This window comes from Apodemus sylvaticus, unplaced genomic scaffold (genome assembly GCF_947179515.1).
Source record: "Apodemus sylvaticus unplaced genomic scaffold, mApoSyl1.1 scaffold_66, whole genome shotgun sequence".
NCBI classification, from domain to species: domain Eukaryota; kingdom Metazoa; phylum Chordata; class Mammalia; order Rodentia; family Muridae; genus Apodemus; species Apodemus sylvaticus.
This window is the reverse complement of record NW_026263217.1, coordinates 1,053,212-1,070,203: the sequence shown is the minus strand read 5'-3', so window position 1 is coordinate 1,070,203 and position 16,992 is coordinate 1,053,212. Positions and strand designations below refer to the sequence as shown.

At 38.5% G+C, this 16,992-nt stretch overlaps 2 protein-coding genes across 18 annotated transcripts in view; both read right to left on the bottom strand.

Moving 5' to 3' along the window:
• The window catches only part of LOC127676136 (myoferlin-like), a 106,230-nt gene that overhangs the window by 69,627 nt on the left and 19,611 nt on the right, over positions 1 to 16,992 (bottom strand). The window lies entirely within an intron of this gene.
• LOC127676135 (myoferlin-like) overlaps positions 1 to 16,992 on the bottom strand; it is a 68,417-nt gene that overhangs the window by 32,746 nt on the left and 18,679 nt on the right. The window contains exons 4-10 of one of the 12 annotated variants that reach the window (XM_052172061.1): positions 16,865 to 16,989; positions 13,506 to 13,612; positions 11,194 to 11,386; positions 10,723 to 10,804; positions 9,618 to 9,672; positions 9,367 to 9,427; positions 7,867 to 8,211 (exon numbers count right to left, since the gene is read on the bottom strand). In XM_052172061.1, coding sequence (XP_052028021.1) covers positions 9,400 to 9,427; positions 9,618 to 9,672; positions 10,723 to 10,804; positions 11,194 to 11,386; positions 13,506 to 13,612; positions 16,865 to 16,989 — 590 coding nt within the window. In that variant the 3' untranslated portion in view covers positions 7,867 to 8,211; positions 9,367 to 9,399. Of the gene's footprint in view, positions 1 to 7,866; positions 8,212 to 9,366; positions 9,428 to 9,617; positions 9,673 to 10,179; positions 10,230 to 10,722; positions 10,805 to 11,144; positions 11,387 to 13,505; positions 13,613 to 16,864; positions 16,990 to 16,992 lie in introns of those variants that run through there. The other 11 variants (XM_052172062.1, XM_052172063.1, XM_052172068.1 and 8 more) reach the window with 11 other exon arrangements.

The window sequence follows — 16,992 nt, the reverse complement described above, 5'->3', positions numbered from 1 at the left end:
GTATAGAGTAGTGGGGTGTTGTTAGATTTGAGGCATTTAGACCACACTTGGAGGCAGTCGGGTGTGGCATACTATGGTTAAATCAGTAATAGAATAGGTTGGAAGTGGTTGAGGGACAGATGAGAGCTGTTTAGGAAATGGAGAATTTGGACATTTGTTGACAAATTTGGACACACAACTGTTGGGGAGTGTCTGTGTAGGTGGGTCTCTCACAGCCTGACTGACAGAGCATGGAAAACAAAGAATGCACTATACCCTTTGTTTTCATCACTCAGTCACAGTGTCAGATCTGAGTCATCTTGTTCTCCTGATCCCTCTCCACAGGCATCATCTCCAAGCAAGACCGTCCTGAGAAGGTCCCTCCCGTCCTGAATCTCCACATGCTAAAGGTGACGCTGGAACTGCCTTCTAACAAGTTCATGCGGCCAAAGCCTAGGAAGAAAGTGGACATCTCAAGTCTTCTGCTACCAACTTGATGGGCTGGTTCTTCTCTCCATCCTGACCCAGGTCTCCACAGCTAACACATTTGGAAATAAAGCACAGCACTTTCCCATTGTTCTGACACTGAGAAATCTCAGTGGCTGAGACCTCTGGCTTTTGAAAGGGAGGTGATCAACATTTGTGTCCCAGGAGAGTCTCCCGGGATGGGCACCTCAGCTTCTGTTCGGTAGAGGAAGAGCATTAACAGGAAGGCAAAGCCTGTTCCCCATGACATACACAATCCCTTGTCTGAACAGTCTAGTGAATCCTGGAGAGCTCTGGTCATCCCCTGTGATGTCACCAGTGATGTCACAACACCCACTGCTCTCAGGGCTTTCAATTAGTCCCTAGAGAGTTCACCCATATTTATGTCTGCAAGATGGAGGAGGTGTGTGCTTGAGAGTGAGAATGGTGAGCTTAGAGAAATGAGAGAGAGAACGAAGGAAGCTGGCTTTCCATCTCACTGTAAACCAGAAATGAAGATGTGGTCCTGGGAAAGGCACAGTGAGTCATGTAACAGTGAAGTGAAATTTCCTGTAGTAGGCACACTTGAACATGGCTTCCCAGTAGTTGGTAACAGGAAATGGTGCACCCATATATTATTTAGAAATAATATGTACTCAGCTACATCCTCATCTGACAGGAGGGACAGAGAACTCTTGACTAGTTTCAATAAGTAGCAGTAAACCTATTATTAATTTTACAAAGGTCTGTTTCATTTATTCTTTCCTTTTGATTGATTATTCTGTTTGTTTACATTTCACATATTATTCCCCTTCCAGGTTACCAATCAGGAAGCACCCATTTCACTCCCTCCTACCTTCCCATGGGTACTCCTCCACCTACGCACTCACCCACTCCATTTTTGCTATAGAAAACTGACAATTTGTTGTCTAATTCCCCAACCATGGTCAGCAGCAGCTGTGGATGGAAAATATTACAGTTAAATAGCTGACATGGAAAACATTTTTAAAATAATTAATAGGAATTATAAATATAATACTTTCAGGTAAATTGAAGAAATATATAGAAAAAGGGTTAAAATAGATGAATTCAAAGGGAAATGATATAGTCAAAATGATAGTAGTAATAAATTCATGAATACTAACTGACAAAACATGTAGAGAACTTTTCTGATAGAATTCCAGATGTTTGTGGGAGTGATTTCAAAAGAATGGAAGAAATATAAAGAAAGATATGTCAAACTGAGAATAGGATAGAACATAATATAGATAAAATATTACTAAGAGAAAATGTATCTATACTAACTGACAAGCAATGTAGACAACTTTTCTGATTGAATCAAAGATTTCATGGAAAAATATCTGATACAATTTAAGAAATATATAAGAAAAAATTTTACAGTGAAGAATTCGATAAAAATAATGTAAATTAAGGTGTATACATAGTTAGTATATCAAAACAAATTGACACTACATGTAGTAAAATAATCAGATGAAATTGAAGATTTTCATGGAAAATTGTTTTGATAAAATTGAACAAATATATAGAAAAATGGGTTAATATTGAAACTTGGAATCCAAATTAAAGGAGATGTAAGTAGAAAACATTCCTAAACTAAATGAATACTCACACTGAAAATTTTGAATAAATAGAAAATTTACATGGAAAAACATTTTTGAAAAAAATGAAAGAAATATATAGAAAAAAGTTTGAAATTCAAATATTGGATGGAAAATAATTTCCCATAATAGAGTCTGTATTAATGCAAACTGACAAAGCTTGTAGAACAATTTTGAGATAAAATGGGAGATATCATTGAAAATATGTGATAAAATTGAAGAAATATATAGAAAGAAATGTTAAAATTGAATATTTTGATAGAAATTGACACTTGTCAAATAGTATGCATTGAAAACCTTTACAAATTGAAAGAGTAAGTAGAAAATTTTCTGAAAAAAAGCCTTTCATAGAAAGCCTTTTCAATGAAATTGGAGAAATATATAAATATATGTGTTAAAATTGAAGAATTTGATGAAAATAATACACATGAAATTATACACATAGATAACACATCAAATCTGACAAGCCATATTGAAAAATTCTAATCAAATTGATAGATTTCATGGAAAATATTTCTGATAAAATCGAAGAAATATATAGAAAAATATTTCAAATTGAGATTTGTCATTGAAATTAAAACACATTAAAAGAATGACAAAGAAAACATATCTAAAATTTGTGCACAGGCAAACTTTAGGAATAAATTGAAAAATAAAGTGTTAAAATTGAAGAATTTATTGGAAAATAATAATGGTAAAAAGATAAACAGAAAATGTATTTTACTAAATGATCAAGTACATACAAAAGATTTCTGATAAAAGTGATGATTCTCATGGAAAATATTTCTGATAAATTTTGAAGATATATAGAGAAAAATTGTTAAATTGAAATTTTTCATGGCAAACAATTCAGATGAAATTGTGTACATAAAAATATAAGAGTTAAAATTGAAGAATTAGTTGGAAAATCAAAATGGTAAAAGAGTTTACATAGAAAATATACCTATACAATTTGTCTAAGGACATAGAAAAAATTGATCAAATTGAAGATTTTGATAAAAAAGCGTAGACACGTGGAATACCCAAGACACAATTTACATAACAAATGATGCTCAAGACATAGGAAGAAGAAAGTACGGATCCTTGGGTCCTTTTTTGAAAGGGAAAAAAATACCCACAGAATGAGATACAGGGACAAAAGTTTGAGCAGAGTCTGAGGGAAAGAGCATCCAGAGGCTGCCCCGCCCAGGGATGCATCCCATATACAGTTACACAACCCAGACACTATTGTGGATGCCCACAAGTGCTGGGTGACAGGAACCGGATACAGCTGTCACCTGGAAGGCTCTGCTAGTGCATGACAAACAAAGAGGGGGACACTCTCAGCCAGCCATTGCACTGAGCACAGGGTCCCCAATGGGGGAGCTAGAGAAAGGACCCAAGGAGCAGAAGGGGTTTGCAGCGCCACAGGAGGAACAACAATATGACTCACCCAGTACCCCCCAGAGCTCCCAGGGACAAAACCATCAACCAAAGAGTGCACAGGGAGTTAGTTACCCATGGCCCCAGACGCATCAGCAACAGAGGATGAACTTGTTAGATACCATATGGGGGAGAGGCCCCCGGTCCTGGAAAGACTTGATGCCTTAGTGTAGAGAAATGAAAGGCCAGGGAAGCGGGGGAGGGTTGATTGGGGAAGGAGAAATGGCTCATGGGATTTTTGGGGGAGGGGTGAACCAGGAAAGTGGACAACATTTGAAATGTAAATAAAAATATGCCAAATAAAAAATTTAAAAATTTTAAATTTTACCAGAAAAGTATTCCATGTTCTTCAACAATTAGTACAGGTATATTTTATTTTTGTAGTAAATTAATATAATAATTTATTATATTAGTATTAGTATATTAATATAGGTATATTTAACCATTCTTATTTTTCAGCATATTCTTCAATTTTGACATATTTTCTATATAACTTTCTTCAATTTTATCAATAATATTTCCATGTTAATCCTTAATTTTAACACTTTTCTATACTTCTTTATTTTTATCAGAAATAATTTACATCAAAACTTTCAGTTTTATCACCATATTTTTCTGTGTCCTTGAACATTTAGTAAAAGTAAATGTCCTATGTTTACATTTTTACCATTATTATTTTCTAACAAACTCTTCGATTTTAACACTTTCAATGTATTTCTTTAATTTTATTAGAAATATTGTCTAAGAACATTTTCAATTCTATCAGAAAATGTTTCTACTATCTTTTACAATATTTTAGATGTTTTTTATGTCTACAACTTTATCTGAATTATTTTCTATGAAAATATTCAATTTTGCCACTTTTCTATATATATTTCTTCAAAAACATGACAAAATTTTCCATCAAAATCTTCATTTTTTTTATCAGAAAATGTATCTACTTAACTCTTTAACTAGTTTAGATGATTTCTATGTCTACCATTTAATTGTATTATTTCCTTGAATTCTATTTTAACTTTTTAATATAGTTTTATTTTTATCAGAAATATTTTCCATCACCACATTAAATTTTAATCCGAAAATTTTCTATGTTCTTGTTCACTTAGTATATATATTTCTATGTTAACCATTTTACCATTATTACTGTTCATCAAAATTTTCAATTTTAACACTTTTTCTTGGTATTTATTTAATTTTTGTATACCGTTCTTCAATTTTATCAATAATATTTTCTATGTAAATGAATTTTATCAGAAAATGCTTGTGCTTCCTTCTTCAATTATTTTAGAACTGTTTAATATGTCTACCCTTTATCAAAATAAAGGGTATTTATCAGAATATTATTATACATGAAAACCTTCAATTTGAACACATATTTACATATTTCTTCATTTTTTTCAGAAATATATTCGATGTAAACCTTTAATGTTATCAGACTATATTTTGACTCAATTCTTGAATTAGTTTAGGAATATTTTCTATGTCTACAATTTTATTTGTATTATTTTCCATGAAAATTTTCAATGTTAACACTCTTTTCTATGCTTCTTCAATTTTATCAGAAATATTTTCCATTAATATCTTTAATTATTCAGAAAAAATTTCTATGTCCTAGTCAATTAGTAAAGACATATTTTCTATGCTGTCTATTTTACCATTATTTAACAATGCATTCTAATCTTTTAACACTTTTTTCTCTATATTTCTTAGTTTCAGAAATAGTTTCCATGTAAATCTTCAATTTTAACACATTTTATAAATATTTCTTCAATTTTATTAGAAATACATTCAATGTAACTCTTCAATCATAACAGTATGTTAGATGCAAAAGGTTTAAAAATATTCACCCAATATACTGTTTAATGCATATTAAAATTACGAGTGTATGTGTGTGTGTGTGTGTGTGTGTGTGTGTCTTTCATTCACAATTCCAAAACATTTGGGCAGGTCTAGAGAAGACATACACACCCACTGAAAACAGAACACCATCACATCATACAGCTATCTTATGTAAGTGTGTCAGGATGCTTGTCTGGACATGGTTCCTTTATAATCAAGTTTGCTCAATAAAATTAAATTTATGACTGGGTCTACTGAAGAATCCATTCTTGATATTAAAATGATTAATTTTGAGATTGTGATTAGAATTTTAACCATGAGGGGCAAAAATGTATTTTCCATGAGAATATGAAATTTGTAACTATATGGACACAGAGGGCTTTACAGCTATAACCTTCCCATGGAAAGAATGACTCGAGACCAGGCTAGACATCACTGTCCATAGTCAGGCTTGGTGGTCTTTATCTCTCTCCAGAAAACAATCATCTCCTGGAAAATAGGATCTGCATGGAGTAATGGGGTATTTTTAGATTTGAGACATTTAGACCACACTTAGAGGCAGCCAGGTGGGGTACACTGTGGTTAATTCAGTTATAGAATAGGTTGGAAGTGGCTAAGGGGCAGAAGAGAGCTGTTTAGGAAATGGAGGATTTGGACATTTGTTGACAAATTTGGACACACAACTGTTGGGGAGTGTCTGGTGAGATGGGTCTCTCACAGCCTGAATTACAGAGCAGGGAATACAGAGATATATACTATACAATATACTATATACTATATACAAGATTACTCAGATCTGACACTCTGACGGAAGAGAACAAAACAGAATAATCTTGTTTTCCTGATCGCTGTCCGCAGCCATCATCTCCAAGCAGGACCGTCCTGAGAAGGTCCCTCCCGTCCTGAATCTCCACATGCTAAAGGTGACCTGGAACTGCCTTCTAACAAGTTCATGCGGCCAAAGCCTAGGAAGAAAGTGGACATCTCAAGTCTTCTGCTACCAACTTGATGGACTGGCTCTTCTCTCCATCCTGACCCAGGTCTCCACAGCTAACACATTTGGAAATAAAGCACAGCACTTTCCCATTGTTCTGACACTGAGAAATCTCAGTGGCTGAGACTTCTGGCTTTTGAAAGGGAGGTGATCAACATTTGTGTCCCAGGAGAGTCTCCCGGGATGGGCACCTCAGCTTCTGTTCAGTAGAGGAACAGCATTAACAGGAAGAAAAAGCCTGTTCCCCATGACATATACAATCCCTTGTCTGAACAGTCTAGTGAATCCAGGAGAGCTCTGGGCATCCCCTGTGATGTCTCTAGTGATGTCACAACACCCACTGCTCTCAGGGCTTTCAATTAGTCCCTAGAGAGTTCACCCATATTTATGCCTGCAAGTTGGAGGAGGTGTGTACTTGAGAGTGAGAATGGGGAGCTTAGAGAAATGAGAGAGAGGACGAAGGAAGCTGTCTTTCCATCTCACTGTAAACCAGTGAGGAAGATGTGGTCCTGGGAAAGGCTCAGTGAGTCATGGAAAGGTGATGTGAAAATTCCTTGAGTAGGCATCTGTGAGCCTAGCTTCCCAGGAGTGGCAATTGTGCCACTGTGAAGTTAATGAACTTTCCTGCTTAACATAATTCCTGAATGGTGAGGATTCTACTACATTTGTTTGTCCATCCCCAAAGACAGGAGCTGGCTAGTCCAAAGCTAGTATACTGTGAATTTTTATATTTTTTATATTTTTGTTTTTTATTTTATTTTATATAGTTTTTTATATTTTCCTCTTACTGACCATGGTGGTGTAACCTGGGGACATAAGGAGACCATAAAGAATCAGGTAGGAAATATTTCTCAGTTTATCTTAGTTCACCATTTTACTCCCTGTTGGTTTTTCTAGGTCTAGTGGCTTTCAGACTATAGTAACACAGAGAAAAATATTCTTATGAGACCTTATAATCTCAGACCTCCTCTGACAACCTTATCCCAGAGAATGATGCCCTGAGCTTTCTGAAACAGCAGATTGGGTGTAAGACATATCTCTAATGCAGCCAGACAACTGTCAGAATCAGAGACTGGATACTTTTTCCAGCTGTGGGTTGTTTTTGACTTTCAGTTGGATACTAACAAAGGAAATAGAAAATTGATATTCACAGAACCCAACTGATAATCAAAGAATTAGTTGCCTACAGACAGACAGACTGGTGTCAGCAGTGAACATTTGTGCTACCCTGTACTGGATGTCAAATTCATAAGATAGCTGAGCTGGGTCTTGGCCTTGTGATTTTCCTCTTGTGCCTGTTGAGTTCTGAGGATTTAGACATGCACTACCACAGGGAGCAGCAGGCCGCCTTTCAACTTCCACATCTAATAACAGCTTACAGGAACAATCCTTCCCTGTTGTCTTCTTAAAGAAAAAAAAAAAAGATGATTGAAAGTACATTGTGACATTTTCTAGAAAGAACAGGAACAAGGACTAATGTGTAGCCTATGCCATCGTAATTTTTCATTCCCTTTCAATCATTGGACAGAAATGATAATTAAAGCCACCTTGATGTGGTAAATATTATTTATTTATTTATTACCACACTTGAATCAAAAAGGTACCAAATATAGCACAAAGGTCTTGGTATTTATAATAAGATTTAAATTATTGCAGTTGGACTGACTATTTTGTATAGTTCCTGTTAATAGCTGTGAGATATCATTTTCCATGTTCTACCTAGACTGCTCATACACCAGGCCAGTCCTCCTGGCCAATCCACCTGCCCCATGGCACAGTCTTCTTTCTTCATCTTCTCTCTCCTTCATGGTCTCAACCTCAGACTCCAAGCCTGGGAACTGAAGCACCATCTACTTTTCTTCTCCCCAGCATTAGGCTTTAGGTATCATTATTCTGTAATCATGGAAGGCAGGAAAGAAATGTTGTAATTATATTCCCAATATAACTGCAAAATGTAACTGGCTTTATGGCCATTTGTACAGAGTCTAGCATCTTGTATTAGAGCATTTAAAGTTTACTGATAGTTTTTCTTTCAGGCAGAGCATTTTAAAGCTATGAAATAATAGTCCTTTTAGAGAGGGCCACATCAGGATATCTGGATTTCCTCTTTTGGTTGAACTAGGGTAACTACAATAATTTGGTTTAACTTAAGTTCAGTATTTGATCCAGATCCTTGATTGTCTAGTGTGCAGATCTGAGAAATGGCCAGTCAAGACATTTATTGATCATCTAAAATTAATTACCTCTCAATTCTATCCTAATACCAATCACAGTAAAAGCAGGAAAGCTTTTCACCTCTCTTACAACCCTTTTTGTACTCTGACTAACCCTGCTTCCAAGTTGGTCTTAGAAATTGATTCTTGCACCGGCACCTCTTCATTTTAAGCCCCAAGAAAAGCCAGAGAGGTTGGAGGAACCCACTTAGTGTTTTATTTTTGCTTTTCACTGAACAGCCAAGGAACAGTCTGGAAGTGTTTCAGGAAAAACTTTCCAGCACTGAGCAGCTGCTCAAAGTAACTAAAAGAAGATTGAATGAAAGCTCTTCCCACACATTGCATTCACACTCTTTGACTTTTTGTTTCTCATAGACATTTGATATATGGATTATGGTTTCTTCATGACATCATTCTACACTCTCATAAACTGACCTCTCAATAAACTTAGCAATGTCACTACAAGAATATGAATATCAACTTTACCATGGACTATTAATATTCCTGGGTTTTGGTCATATATTTATCACTATTTAATTTGTAACATCTTATGAGACTATATGGATTAGAAGATTCACCGCATAGCTCTAATGGAACTATAAATCAGATAAAGTTATCTCTAAAGGCATTGGTTCCTTGTCTTCTTTCTTAAGGGAATTCCTTGCAAACATGAATCAGATAACCGACAATGCTGTGCATAGTTTTGAGAGAATATTATAACCACAGCTACATTTAAAGGACTGAATGTTAATATTGTTGCTTTTCTTTAGAGCTTCCAGAAAATATTAAAATTTCAACAGAGGCATTTTTGCATCAATTTGCACATGGAAATTACCTTTCAGGACTTCAAGAAGTTTGACCTTGTTCTTCAATATGATGGTCTTCCCAATAGGAACCTAAAATACAGTTCCAGAAAAGGAATGATAGGAAATTAGGTAAAGATTACAGTAATGTGGATTTTGACAGCACTGAACCTGTTTATTCAGCTCATTTTTCCTCATTTTCAACTAAAATAAAGAAGATCACCAATAACAAAGAAACATCTGTCCCTTATTTTGAAATTCAAAAGTAAATTCACAGTCTTACGTATAACATTGAGGTTCCAGTAGGTCTCCAGCATCACATCTTTGTAGAGATTCTTCTGGGAAGGATCAAGTAAATCCCAGAGGAGGAGGAGGAGGAGAAGATGAAGTGGAGGAGGAAGAGGAGGAGGAGAAGTGAAGGAGGCAAATAGGAGAAGAAGATGAAAAAGAAGATGAAAAGGAAGACGGAGAAGAAGAAATAAAAGAAGAAGAAGAAGAAGAAGAAGAAGAAGAAGAAGAAGAAGGAGGAGGAGGAGGAGGAGGAGGAGGAGGAGGAGGAGGAGGAGGGGGAGGAAGAGGGGGAGGGGGAGGGGGAGGAGGAGGAGGAGGAAGAGGAGGAAGAGGAGGAGGGAGAGGAGGAGGGGGAGGGGGAGGGGTAGGGGAGACGGAGGAGGGGAGGGGAGAGAGGGAGAGGGAGAGGGAGAGGGAGAGCGAGAGCGAGAGGGAGAGGAAGAGGAAGAGGAAGAGGAAGAAGAAGAAGAAGAAGAAGAAGAAGAAGAAGAAGAAGAAGAAGAAGAAGAAGAAGAAGAAGAAGAAGAAGAAGAAGAAGAAGATGTGTAACTCACTCGGATCTGAAAGGTATTTTAGGAAGTATCCTCTGCCTCTCAAGCATCACCTGAAGAAAACCATCAGTGGATTTATTCAGATAGCTTTAATCAGAAAGCTCCAAGCAGCCTTCCACAGATATTTTGGGTGTGTTTGAATGTGTTCCTCAGGGTTATATGTCTGAAGCTTTATTTGTGCTGTTATTGCAGGAGTGGGTTAGTTAGCATATGAACAGGCATTGTGTGAAGGTAGGCCCAGTCCCAGGTGCATGGTGCTTACTCTCTCTTGTTCCTCTATTCCTCTCCAGTGATATAACACAATAAAAAAAAAAGTTCTTGTTAAGTTTAGGTCTCTAAATCTTGACTTATCCTGCCTCTAGAACCCTAGAAAAGAAACCTCTGTTCTTTGTAACTTCCCCGCCTGCGCTGTTCTGTTACAGCACCACAGAAGGAACTAAGACACTACCCTAGATACTCAAAGGTGTCTGTTTTCTCTTGTTCTTTCAGCCATGGAGGTGTGGGGTATTGCATCGACACTTATCCCGCACCTACTGTATACCTCACCTCTTCTGTCCTTCTTTGTGATCATCATCTTTAAATCCAACAACAGTTCTACCAACTGAGGACTGTGTTTTTCTCCCTTTTCCTGGTAGGGAAAATGGGCTGACAGGAATTGAAGAGCTTGCCCAAGGCCACACATGATTCAATATTTAAACCCAGGCTTTTCCCATCCACACTACAATAACATTTTAATTCTCTGTGTTGTGTTTTAGTATTCCATCATGCAAAATACTCTATGACAGCAGTGCAGACATGATGCTTTTCTTGCAGGTTCCTCTGGGACCCAACTTAAATTTTGGGTGGCTTTTACCCCATACATCCTTCAGTAGCCTCCTCAGTCCAATAAGTCCTTGTTTTTATTTTTGATAAGATCCAATCCCAGTGGTAGATATCATACCAGAAGCCCCACCCACCACCTGCCCCACCCTTCATGTTATCCGCAGAATCCATCTGGAAACAGATGACAAGGTCTACCTCTTCAGTAAGCTGCATCAATTTATCGAGCCACTCCTCGATCTCCAGCAAGGTGGATTTCACATCCGTGGCTTCAGATCTCATCCTCAGAGCTGCCTCATGTATCTGCGAGAGAAACCTGGACCGCAACTTTTGGATCTGAGTATCTAGAACTGTGACGTTGGTTTTTCCTTCTGTGACAGGCAAGGTGTATCTATAAGAAGAGAAGAGAAACAAAAGCTAAGAATGACATTCTAGGCTTCAAAACTCGGTTCGCTTATGTTTGCCCACATGTTTAATGTATGTCTGCATGCCATTTCACGTAGATCGACATGTCTGTAATCTCCTGATTCTACAGGGGCTGCTTGCTTTAAACCGTAGTTGAGGATGTCTGTGGCATTGGCAGAACAGAAAAGGGAACACAAAAATTAAATCTGCAAAGTCTAAATGTTCCCAGCGCCATCATCTTCATCAGAAGGTTCTCCGAGAGTTCCTGAAGATGGGAAGGACGACATGTATAGCACAATGTCTATCCAAGTTAAGACTCCACAAGAAAAACAGGACGTGGATTAGACCCCTGCCAGCTGAGCCTCCCTCTCACCGTGGCATAGGTGAGACCACAGGGCAAGACTGTCACCAGTACCAGAAAATTCGACTCATAATGTCTCCACCTAGAATTTACCGTCACTTGCATGTCACCCAACTCCTTGTGTGAAGGATATCCTAGCATGGTTTTCCTCAAACATGGAATTTCCTACTACAGAACATTTAGAAAGCTTCTTTGAAAATAGTTTGCATTCTCACGCCTGTGCTTTCTTTGGCAAATCCCACAGTTCACAGGCATTTTCCAAGTGAAAGCTGTAACTGCATGTTTTTGTTTGATTTCATTAACAACTGAGGCTACACGTGTATAAAGGTTTAAGATCCTGCAGTGGCTGCGCGTAAGGCAAAAATTTAAGGGAATGTTGTTGCGCTCAGAAGTCAACACTTGAGCCCTTTGAATGTGAGAAGCTGGCCGTGAGAGGGGCAGAAGTGATAAGTGGGTAAATCATTCTCCGCAGCACTGGGGCCTCCCTGCTTCCTTATCTGTAATTAAGAGGTCACTCCTTAGGATGCCTAAGTCTGTCAGTGGGAGCTTTGAATGCTCACAAAGCCAGTGACTCTTTGATTTTAGCTGTTCGCCAATGATGGGAATGAACCACTAGGAGGCGCAACTGGACAGGGGGGACTAAGGGCCTTACCCTAGAAGGGGAAATGTCTGCTTCCACAGAGCAGAGTACTCCATGCTCTTTTCTTTTTGACCTTCCTTGTCCAGTGCTTTATTATTAGGCAACATTTAAAATGAGGTTGGAATGAGTCACTTTCTCTTTTGAAATTTAAATGCCAACAGATCTGAGTTACTTCAAGTCACAGCTATGAAATGTCCTCTGGCTAAGTCTGTGTCCTGGCTTTGTCTAACTTAGCTTGGAGTGTTTGTGTTTGTGTGTGTGTGTGTGTGTGTGTGTGTGTGTGTGTGTGTGCATGTGTGTGTGTTAGTGTTGTTATTGTTGTTGCTGTTGTTGTTGTTGTTTCTTCTCTGTTTCTTAGTATATAATGAATTTGCACGTCTTCCTTGTTTAGGGGCTGTTCTAACTATCTGCTACTCCTGTTTTAGTGTTAAGTATTTTGTAAGGAGCGCAGAGTGCTTGAAACACTTAGTAACAACAACTACAGCACAAACAAGCTATTTCTAAAGACATGAATTAGGAACATTGTCCCGAGTTGTGGAAGCCATGATCCTATCTTTCTGTGGAAGTCAGAAGTCCTTCTTCAGGAGGGTAGCTCAGGCTATCTCTCCTCCTTCTCTTCCATCCCCTACCCTTTGCCTCAGACTGCTGGGCCAGATTCTCAGAATCCAGCCTGGGCCTCCCTGGGCTACTTTAGACTTGGCACCAAACCAGAGAATGGAGGTTTTCTGTGTGATTCAGAAACTTCTTCTGGGGTGGGGTGGGACTTTCAAGGAGCCCAAAACAATGCCCAAATGCATTTCTCTTCCTTCCTTCCTTCCTTCCTTCCTTCCTTCCTTCCTTCCTTCCTTCCTTCCTTCCTTCCTTCCTTCCTTCCTTCCTTCCTTCCATCCTTCCTTTCCTTTCCTTTCCTTTCCTTTCCTTTCCTTTCCTTTCCTTTCCTTTCCTTTCCTTTCCTTTCCTTTCCTTTCCTTTCCTTTCCTTTCCTTTCCTTTCCTTTCCTTTCCTTTCCTTTCCAGAGAAAAACTTGACAAGATTCGAGAAGCATTTACAGTCTAAGAATTCAGGGCATGCTGGGATGAGGATATAGGAGGCCGATTACTGTACCTCATGTCTTCTATGACTTCATCTATCATCTTCAGCCACACCTCCGCCAACTGGTTTGCAGGAATTTTACCTTGGATCCCTGATTTTACAGCCTCTATATTTGATTGCTGAAGAATTAAGAAAGAGGAGAGAGAACTGATAACTCTGCCATTATACTCAAGAAAGTGTTATTTCCAAGGCAGGGTAGAGGGTGGGCATGGGGTCAGGGACATAAAAAGATTTAGTTACAGGAAGCCAGAGGGCTTTGTTTCTCACTCAGTGATATTTACCATAGCTTTGTGCTATTTACCTTTATTCAAAATGCAATCGACACTGATAAGTTTAAGCAATAGCGAAAACCTTATCCTGTCTCTTGACCTTTGGAACTATGTAAATATTTTATGTACTCCAAAAATAAACAGAAAGAAACCATCAGGAATAGGTGAGGGAACCCACAAAAGGATATACGTGGAAATAGTATGGGCTCAGTTATATTTCAGATGGACAGCTGAACTAACCCATGTAACCTATGAAAATAGTACTTTAGCTATTTGTCCTTAGTTTCAGGGCAAAGGAAATCCAAAAGTATCAAACTTGAATCACTGTGAACTTGCTCACAGTGGCTGATGTGTGGAGTTTAAGTTTGAACAAATGAATGATTACAGTTGGGATAGCAGAAACTGGGATCTCACTGAAGGAAAGATAGACTAAGTCCTTGGTGGTAGATTAAAATTGGAGGCACCATTCTGGCCTTCAATATTTTAACAGATATAGAAATAAGTTTATACATATATCTGTGTGTATGTATGTATATGCCCATGCATATGAGTGTGACCATGAACTTCTTGGCCACAAGGCCTATAAGCAACAGTATAGTAACCATAAGCACTCTAGTACCCAGATCTTGTTTTTCAAATGTCACTTCCTATTAAAATGACCACAGCATCTCAGAGAAATGGTTATTTCAGGGCTGGAGCTGGGAAAGTACAAGCTAAGCCCAGCATATGCTGATGTGCTAGAGCTGAGCATCTGCCAACAAAGAGAGGAAGGGAGTGCCTGCTCTGCCTAGCCAAGGTCAGGGAAGTCACTCTCTTTGTCAAGACCAGCCTGAGCTCAGACAACTCGGTCAGTGGAAGAAGAGGATAAGGGGAACCAGGGCATAAACCAAAAAAACAAAACCCTGAAGAATGGCCCCAACATAATTAGAAGGTTGTCTGATTCTCCACCAACTCCCTTGAGGAAGGAAAATGGAAACTAATAAAAAAATATTGTATTTTGGGCTGGAGAGATGGCTCAGTGGTTAAGAGCACTAACTGATCTTCCAGAGGTCCTGAGTTCAATTCCCTGCAACCACATGGTAGCTCACAGCCATCTGTAAGGGGATCTAATGCCGCTTCTGGTATGTCTGAAGACATCGACAGTGTCTTCAAAAACATAAAATAAATAAATAAATCTAAAAATGATACCGCATTTCAATTTCAGCTTTATTTATTTTTACAAATATTAATTTAAAATTTTTATAAATTAAAATGTATAAATATTTAAATTTAATTTTTTTTCGTTTTTTTATTTTATGGGCACAAGTGTTTGCCAACATGTATGTCTGTGTGCCACACATATGCCTGGTGCTTTTGGAAGCCAAAAAATGGGCAACAGATCCCTTGGAATGGGAGCTACAGGTGGTTGTGAGTTCTAGGAAGAGAACCCATGTCCTCTGGAAAGGCAGCAAACACTCTTAGTCACAGGACTATCTATCCATTGCCTCCATTCCATCTTTACTAATCAGGAAATCACACTGAAGTCCAGTCATCCTTGAGTATTTGTGCGCCCACCCCCGACACGTGGAGGCCTTTTATTTGTAAGGACTTTGGTCTGTGATGCTCCCTGGGGTTATCAGCCAAATGAAACCAAGCGATGGATTGAAGCTGCAGGTTCCATTGAGCCTGATCACTCTGATCACTCACTGCCTGTGAGGTTCTGTCTTCTGACCGCTGTCTTCTCAGCTCTGTGGTCATCAGTGATTTCCAGTTCCCTCATGCAACCACATCCCTCGCCATAGGCCGAAACCAGACTATGGCTTTGGAACCTACTAAGGACCTGGCACATGCCTTGTTGCTATTCTTGAGGGCATCAGCCAGGACATTCACATGCACCATGTTGGTGGTATAGAAAGATGGTTTTATATATCTATATCTATATCTATATCTACATCTACATCTATATCTATCTATGTATCTATCTATCTATCTATCTATCTATCTATCTATCTATCTATCTATCTATCTATATCTATATCAATCTATCTCTATCTATCTCTATCTATCTATCTATCTATCTATCTATCTATCTATCTATCTATCTATCTATCTATCTTTGATATAAAGCAGCCTGCATATCAAAAAGCAATATTTTTAGTTTGCTATAGAGTTTTTCATCAGATATTTTCTCATATATCTTGGTCTAACATTTATCAAATACTGTAAACTGAAACAATATTGTTATTAACTTATTTCAATCACATATTAATGAGATTAATGTGATATTTCCATACATATGAGATGGATAGATTATGCCCAAACACTCCTTCCCCACCCACCCATTTGCACTCTAAATTAATATTAATGCTGGGTGGGATTTATAGAAATAGCTTAGTATCTTACATTAAGTAGAAGTGTCTCAAACGTGGCCCTTTCTCCTCACTCTTGTAGCCTACCAGTGTCAAGAAGACCATCTTGTCTGTTCTTAAGCAGGTCTACCAGAGAAACACCCCCCAACCTCCTCCAGGCTTCAGGGAAGGAGTGTTCCCCCAGTCTGAAGCAAGAGCAGAGACTGGTGGGCCTTCCCATAGCAGAAATTCTCTCTGTAATAGAGCAAAGTAATACAAATTGCAAACCAGGCTATTGGAACAAGGTGCCCTTTATATGCAAATCATGTTGACACCAGTTCCCTTTCCTCTGCCCTGTGGCATCCTCCCTTCTTTGACAGTCAGAAAGCAAGCACTCACTTAAACCTAAGATAGACTTCCTTGTGGTGGGTGTGGCTGTACAACTGGAATTCTGGTGAATGGAAAGTGAGCAGAAATCTGGGTGTTTCCTAAAGAGAGACTCTTGTCACATTCTCGGTTTTTTTCCTCCTCTTAGGCTGGAGGGTGGGTGTCCTGGTGCTGTGTCTATGGGATGGACAGAGGTAACTCCTTAGTAAAGGGTAGAATGGCCAGGGGGAAAGGACAGGCACGGGTACCATTTCCCTCCGTTGTTGGTAATCTGCTCTACTGTTGACCACTGTGTGTTGGAGACATGGTACTACAGATGCCTAGGGTGTGTATTACCCCATGTTTACCTTACTGTCTGCTAAAAGTAAATGCTGCACAGATAACTCACCAGCCATTCTGCCATGACTAGGAGAGTATTCACTGCGTCCAGGCGGTAACTAATATCCTCCCAGTAGGAAGTCAGGGTGACGATGGGCTTTGTGTGGGCCCAAGGTAAGTAGTAATAGTAGTTCCCTG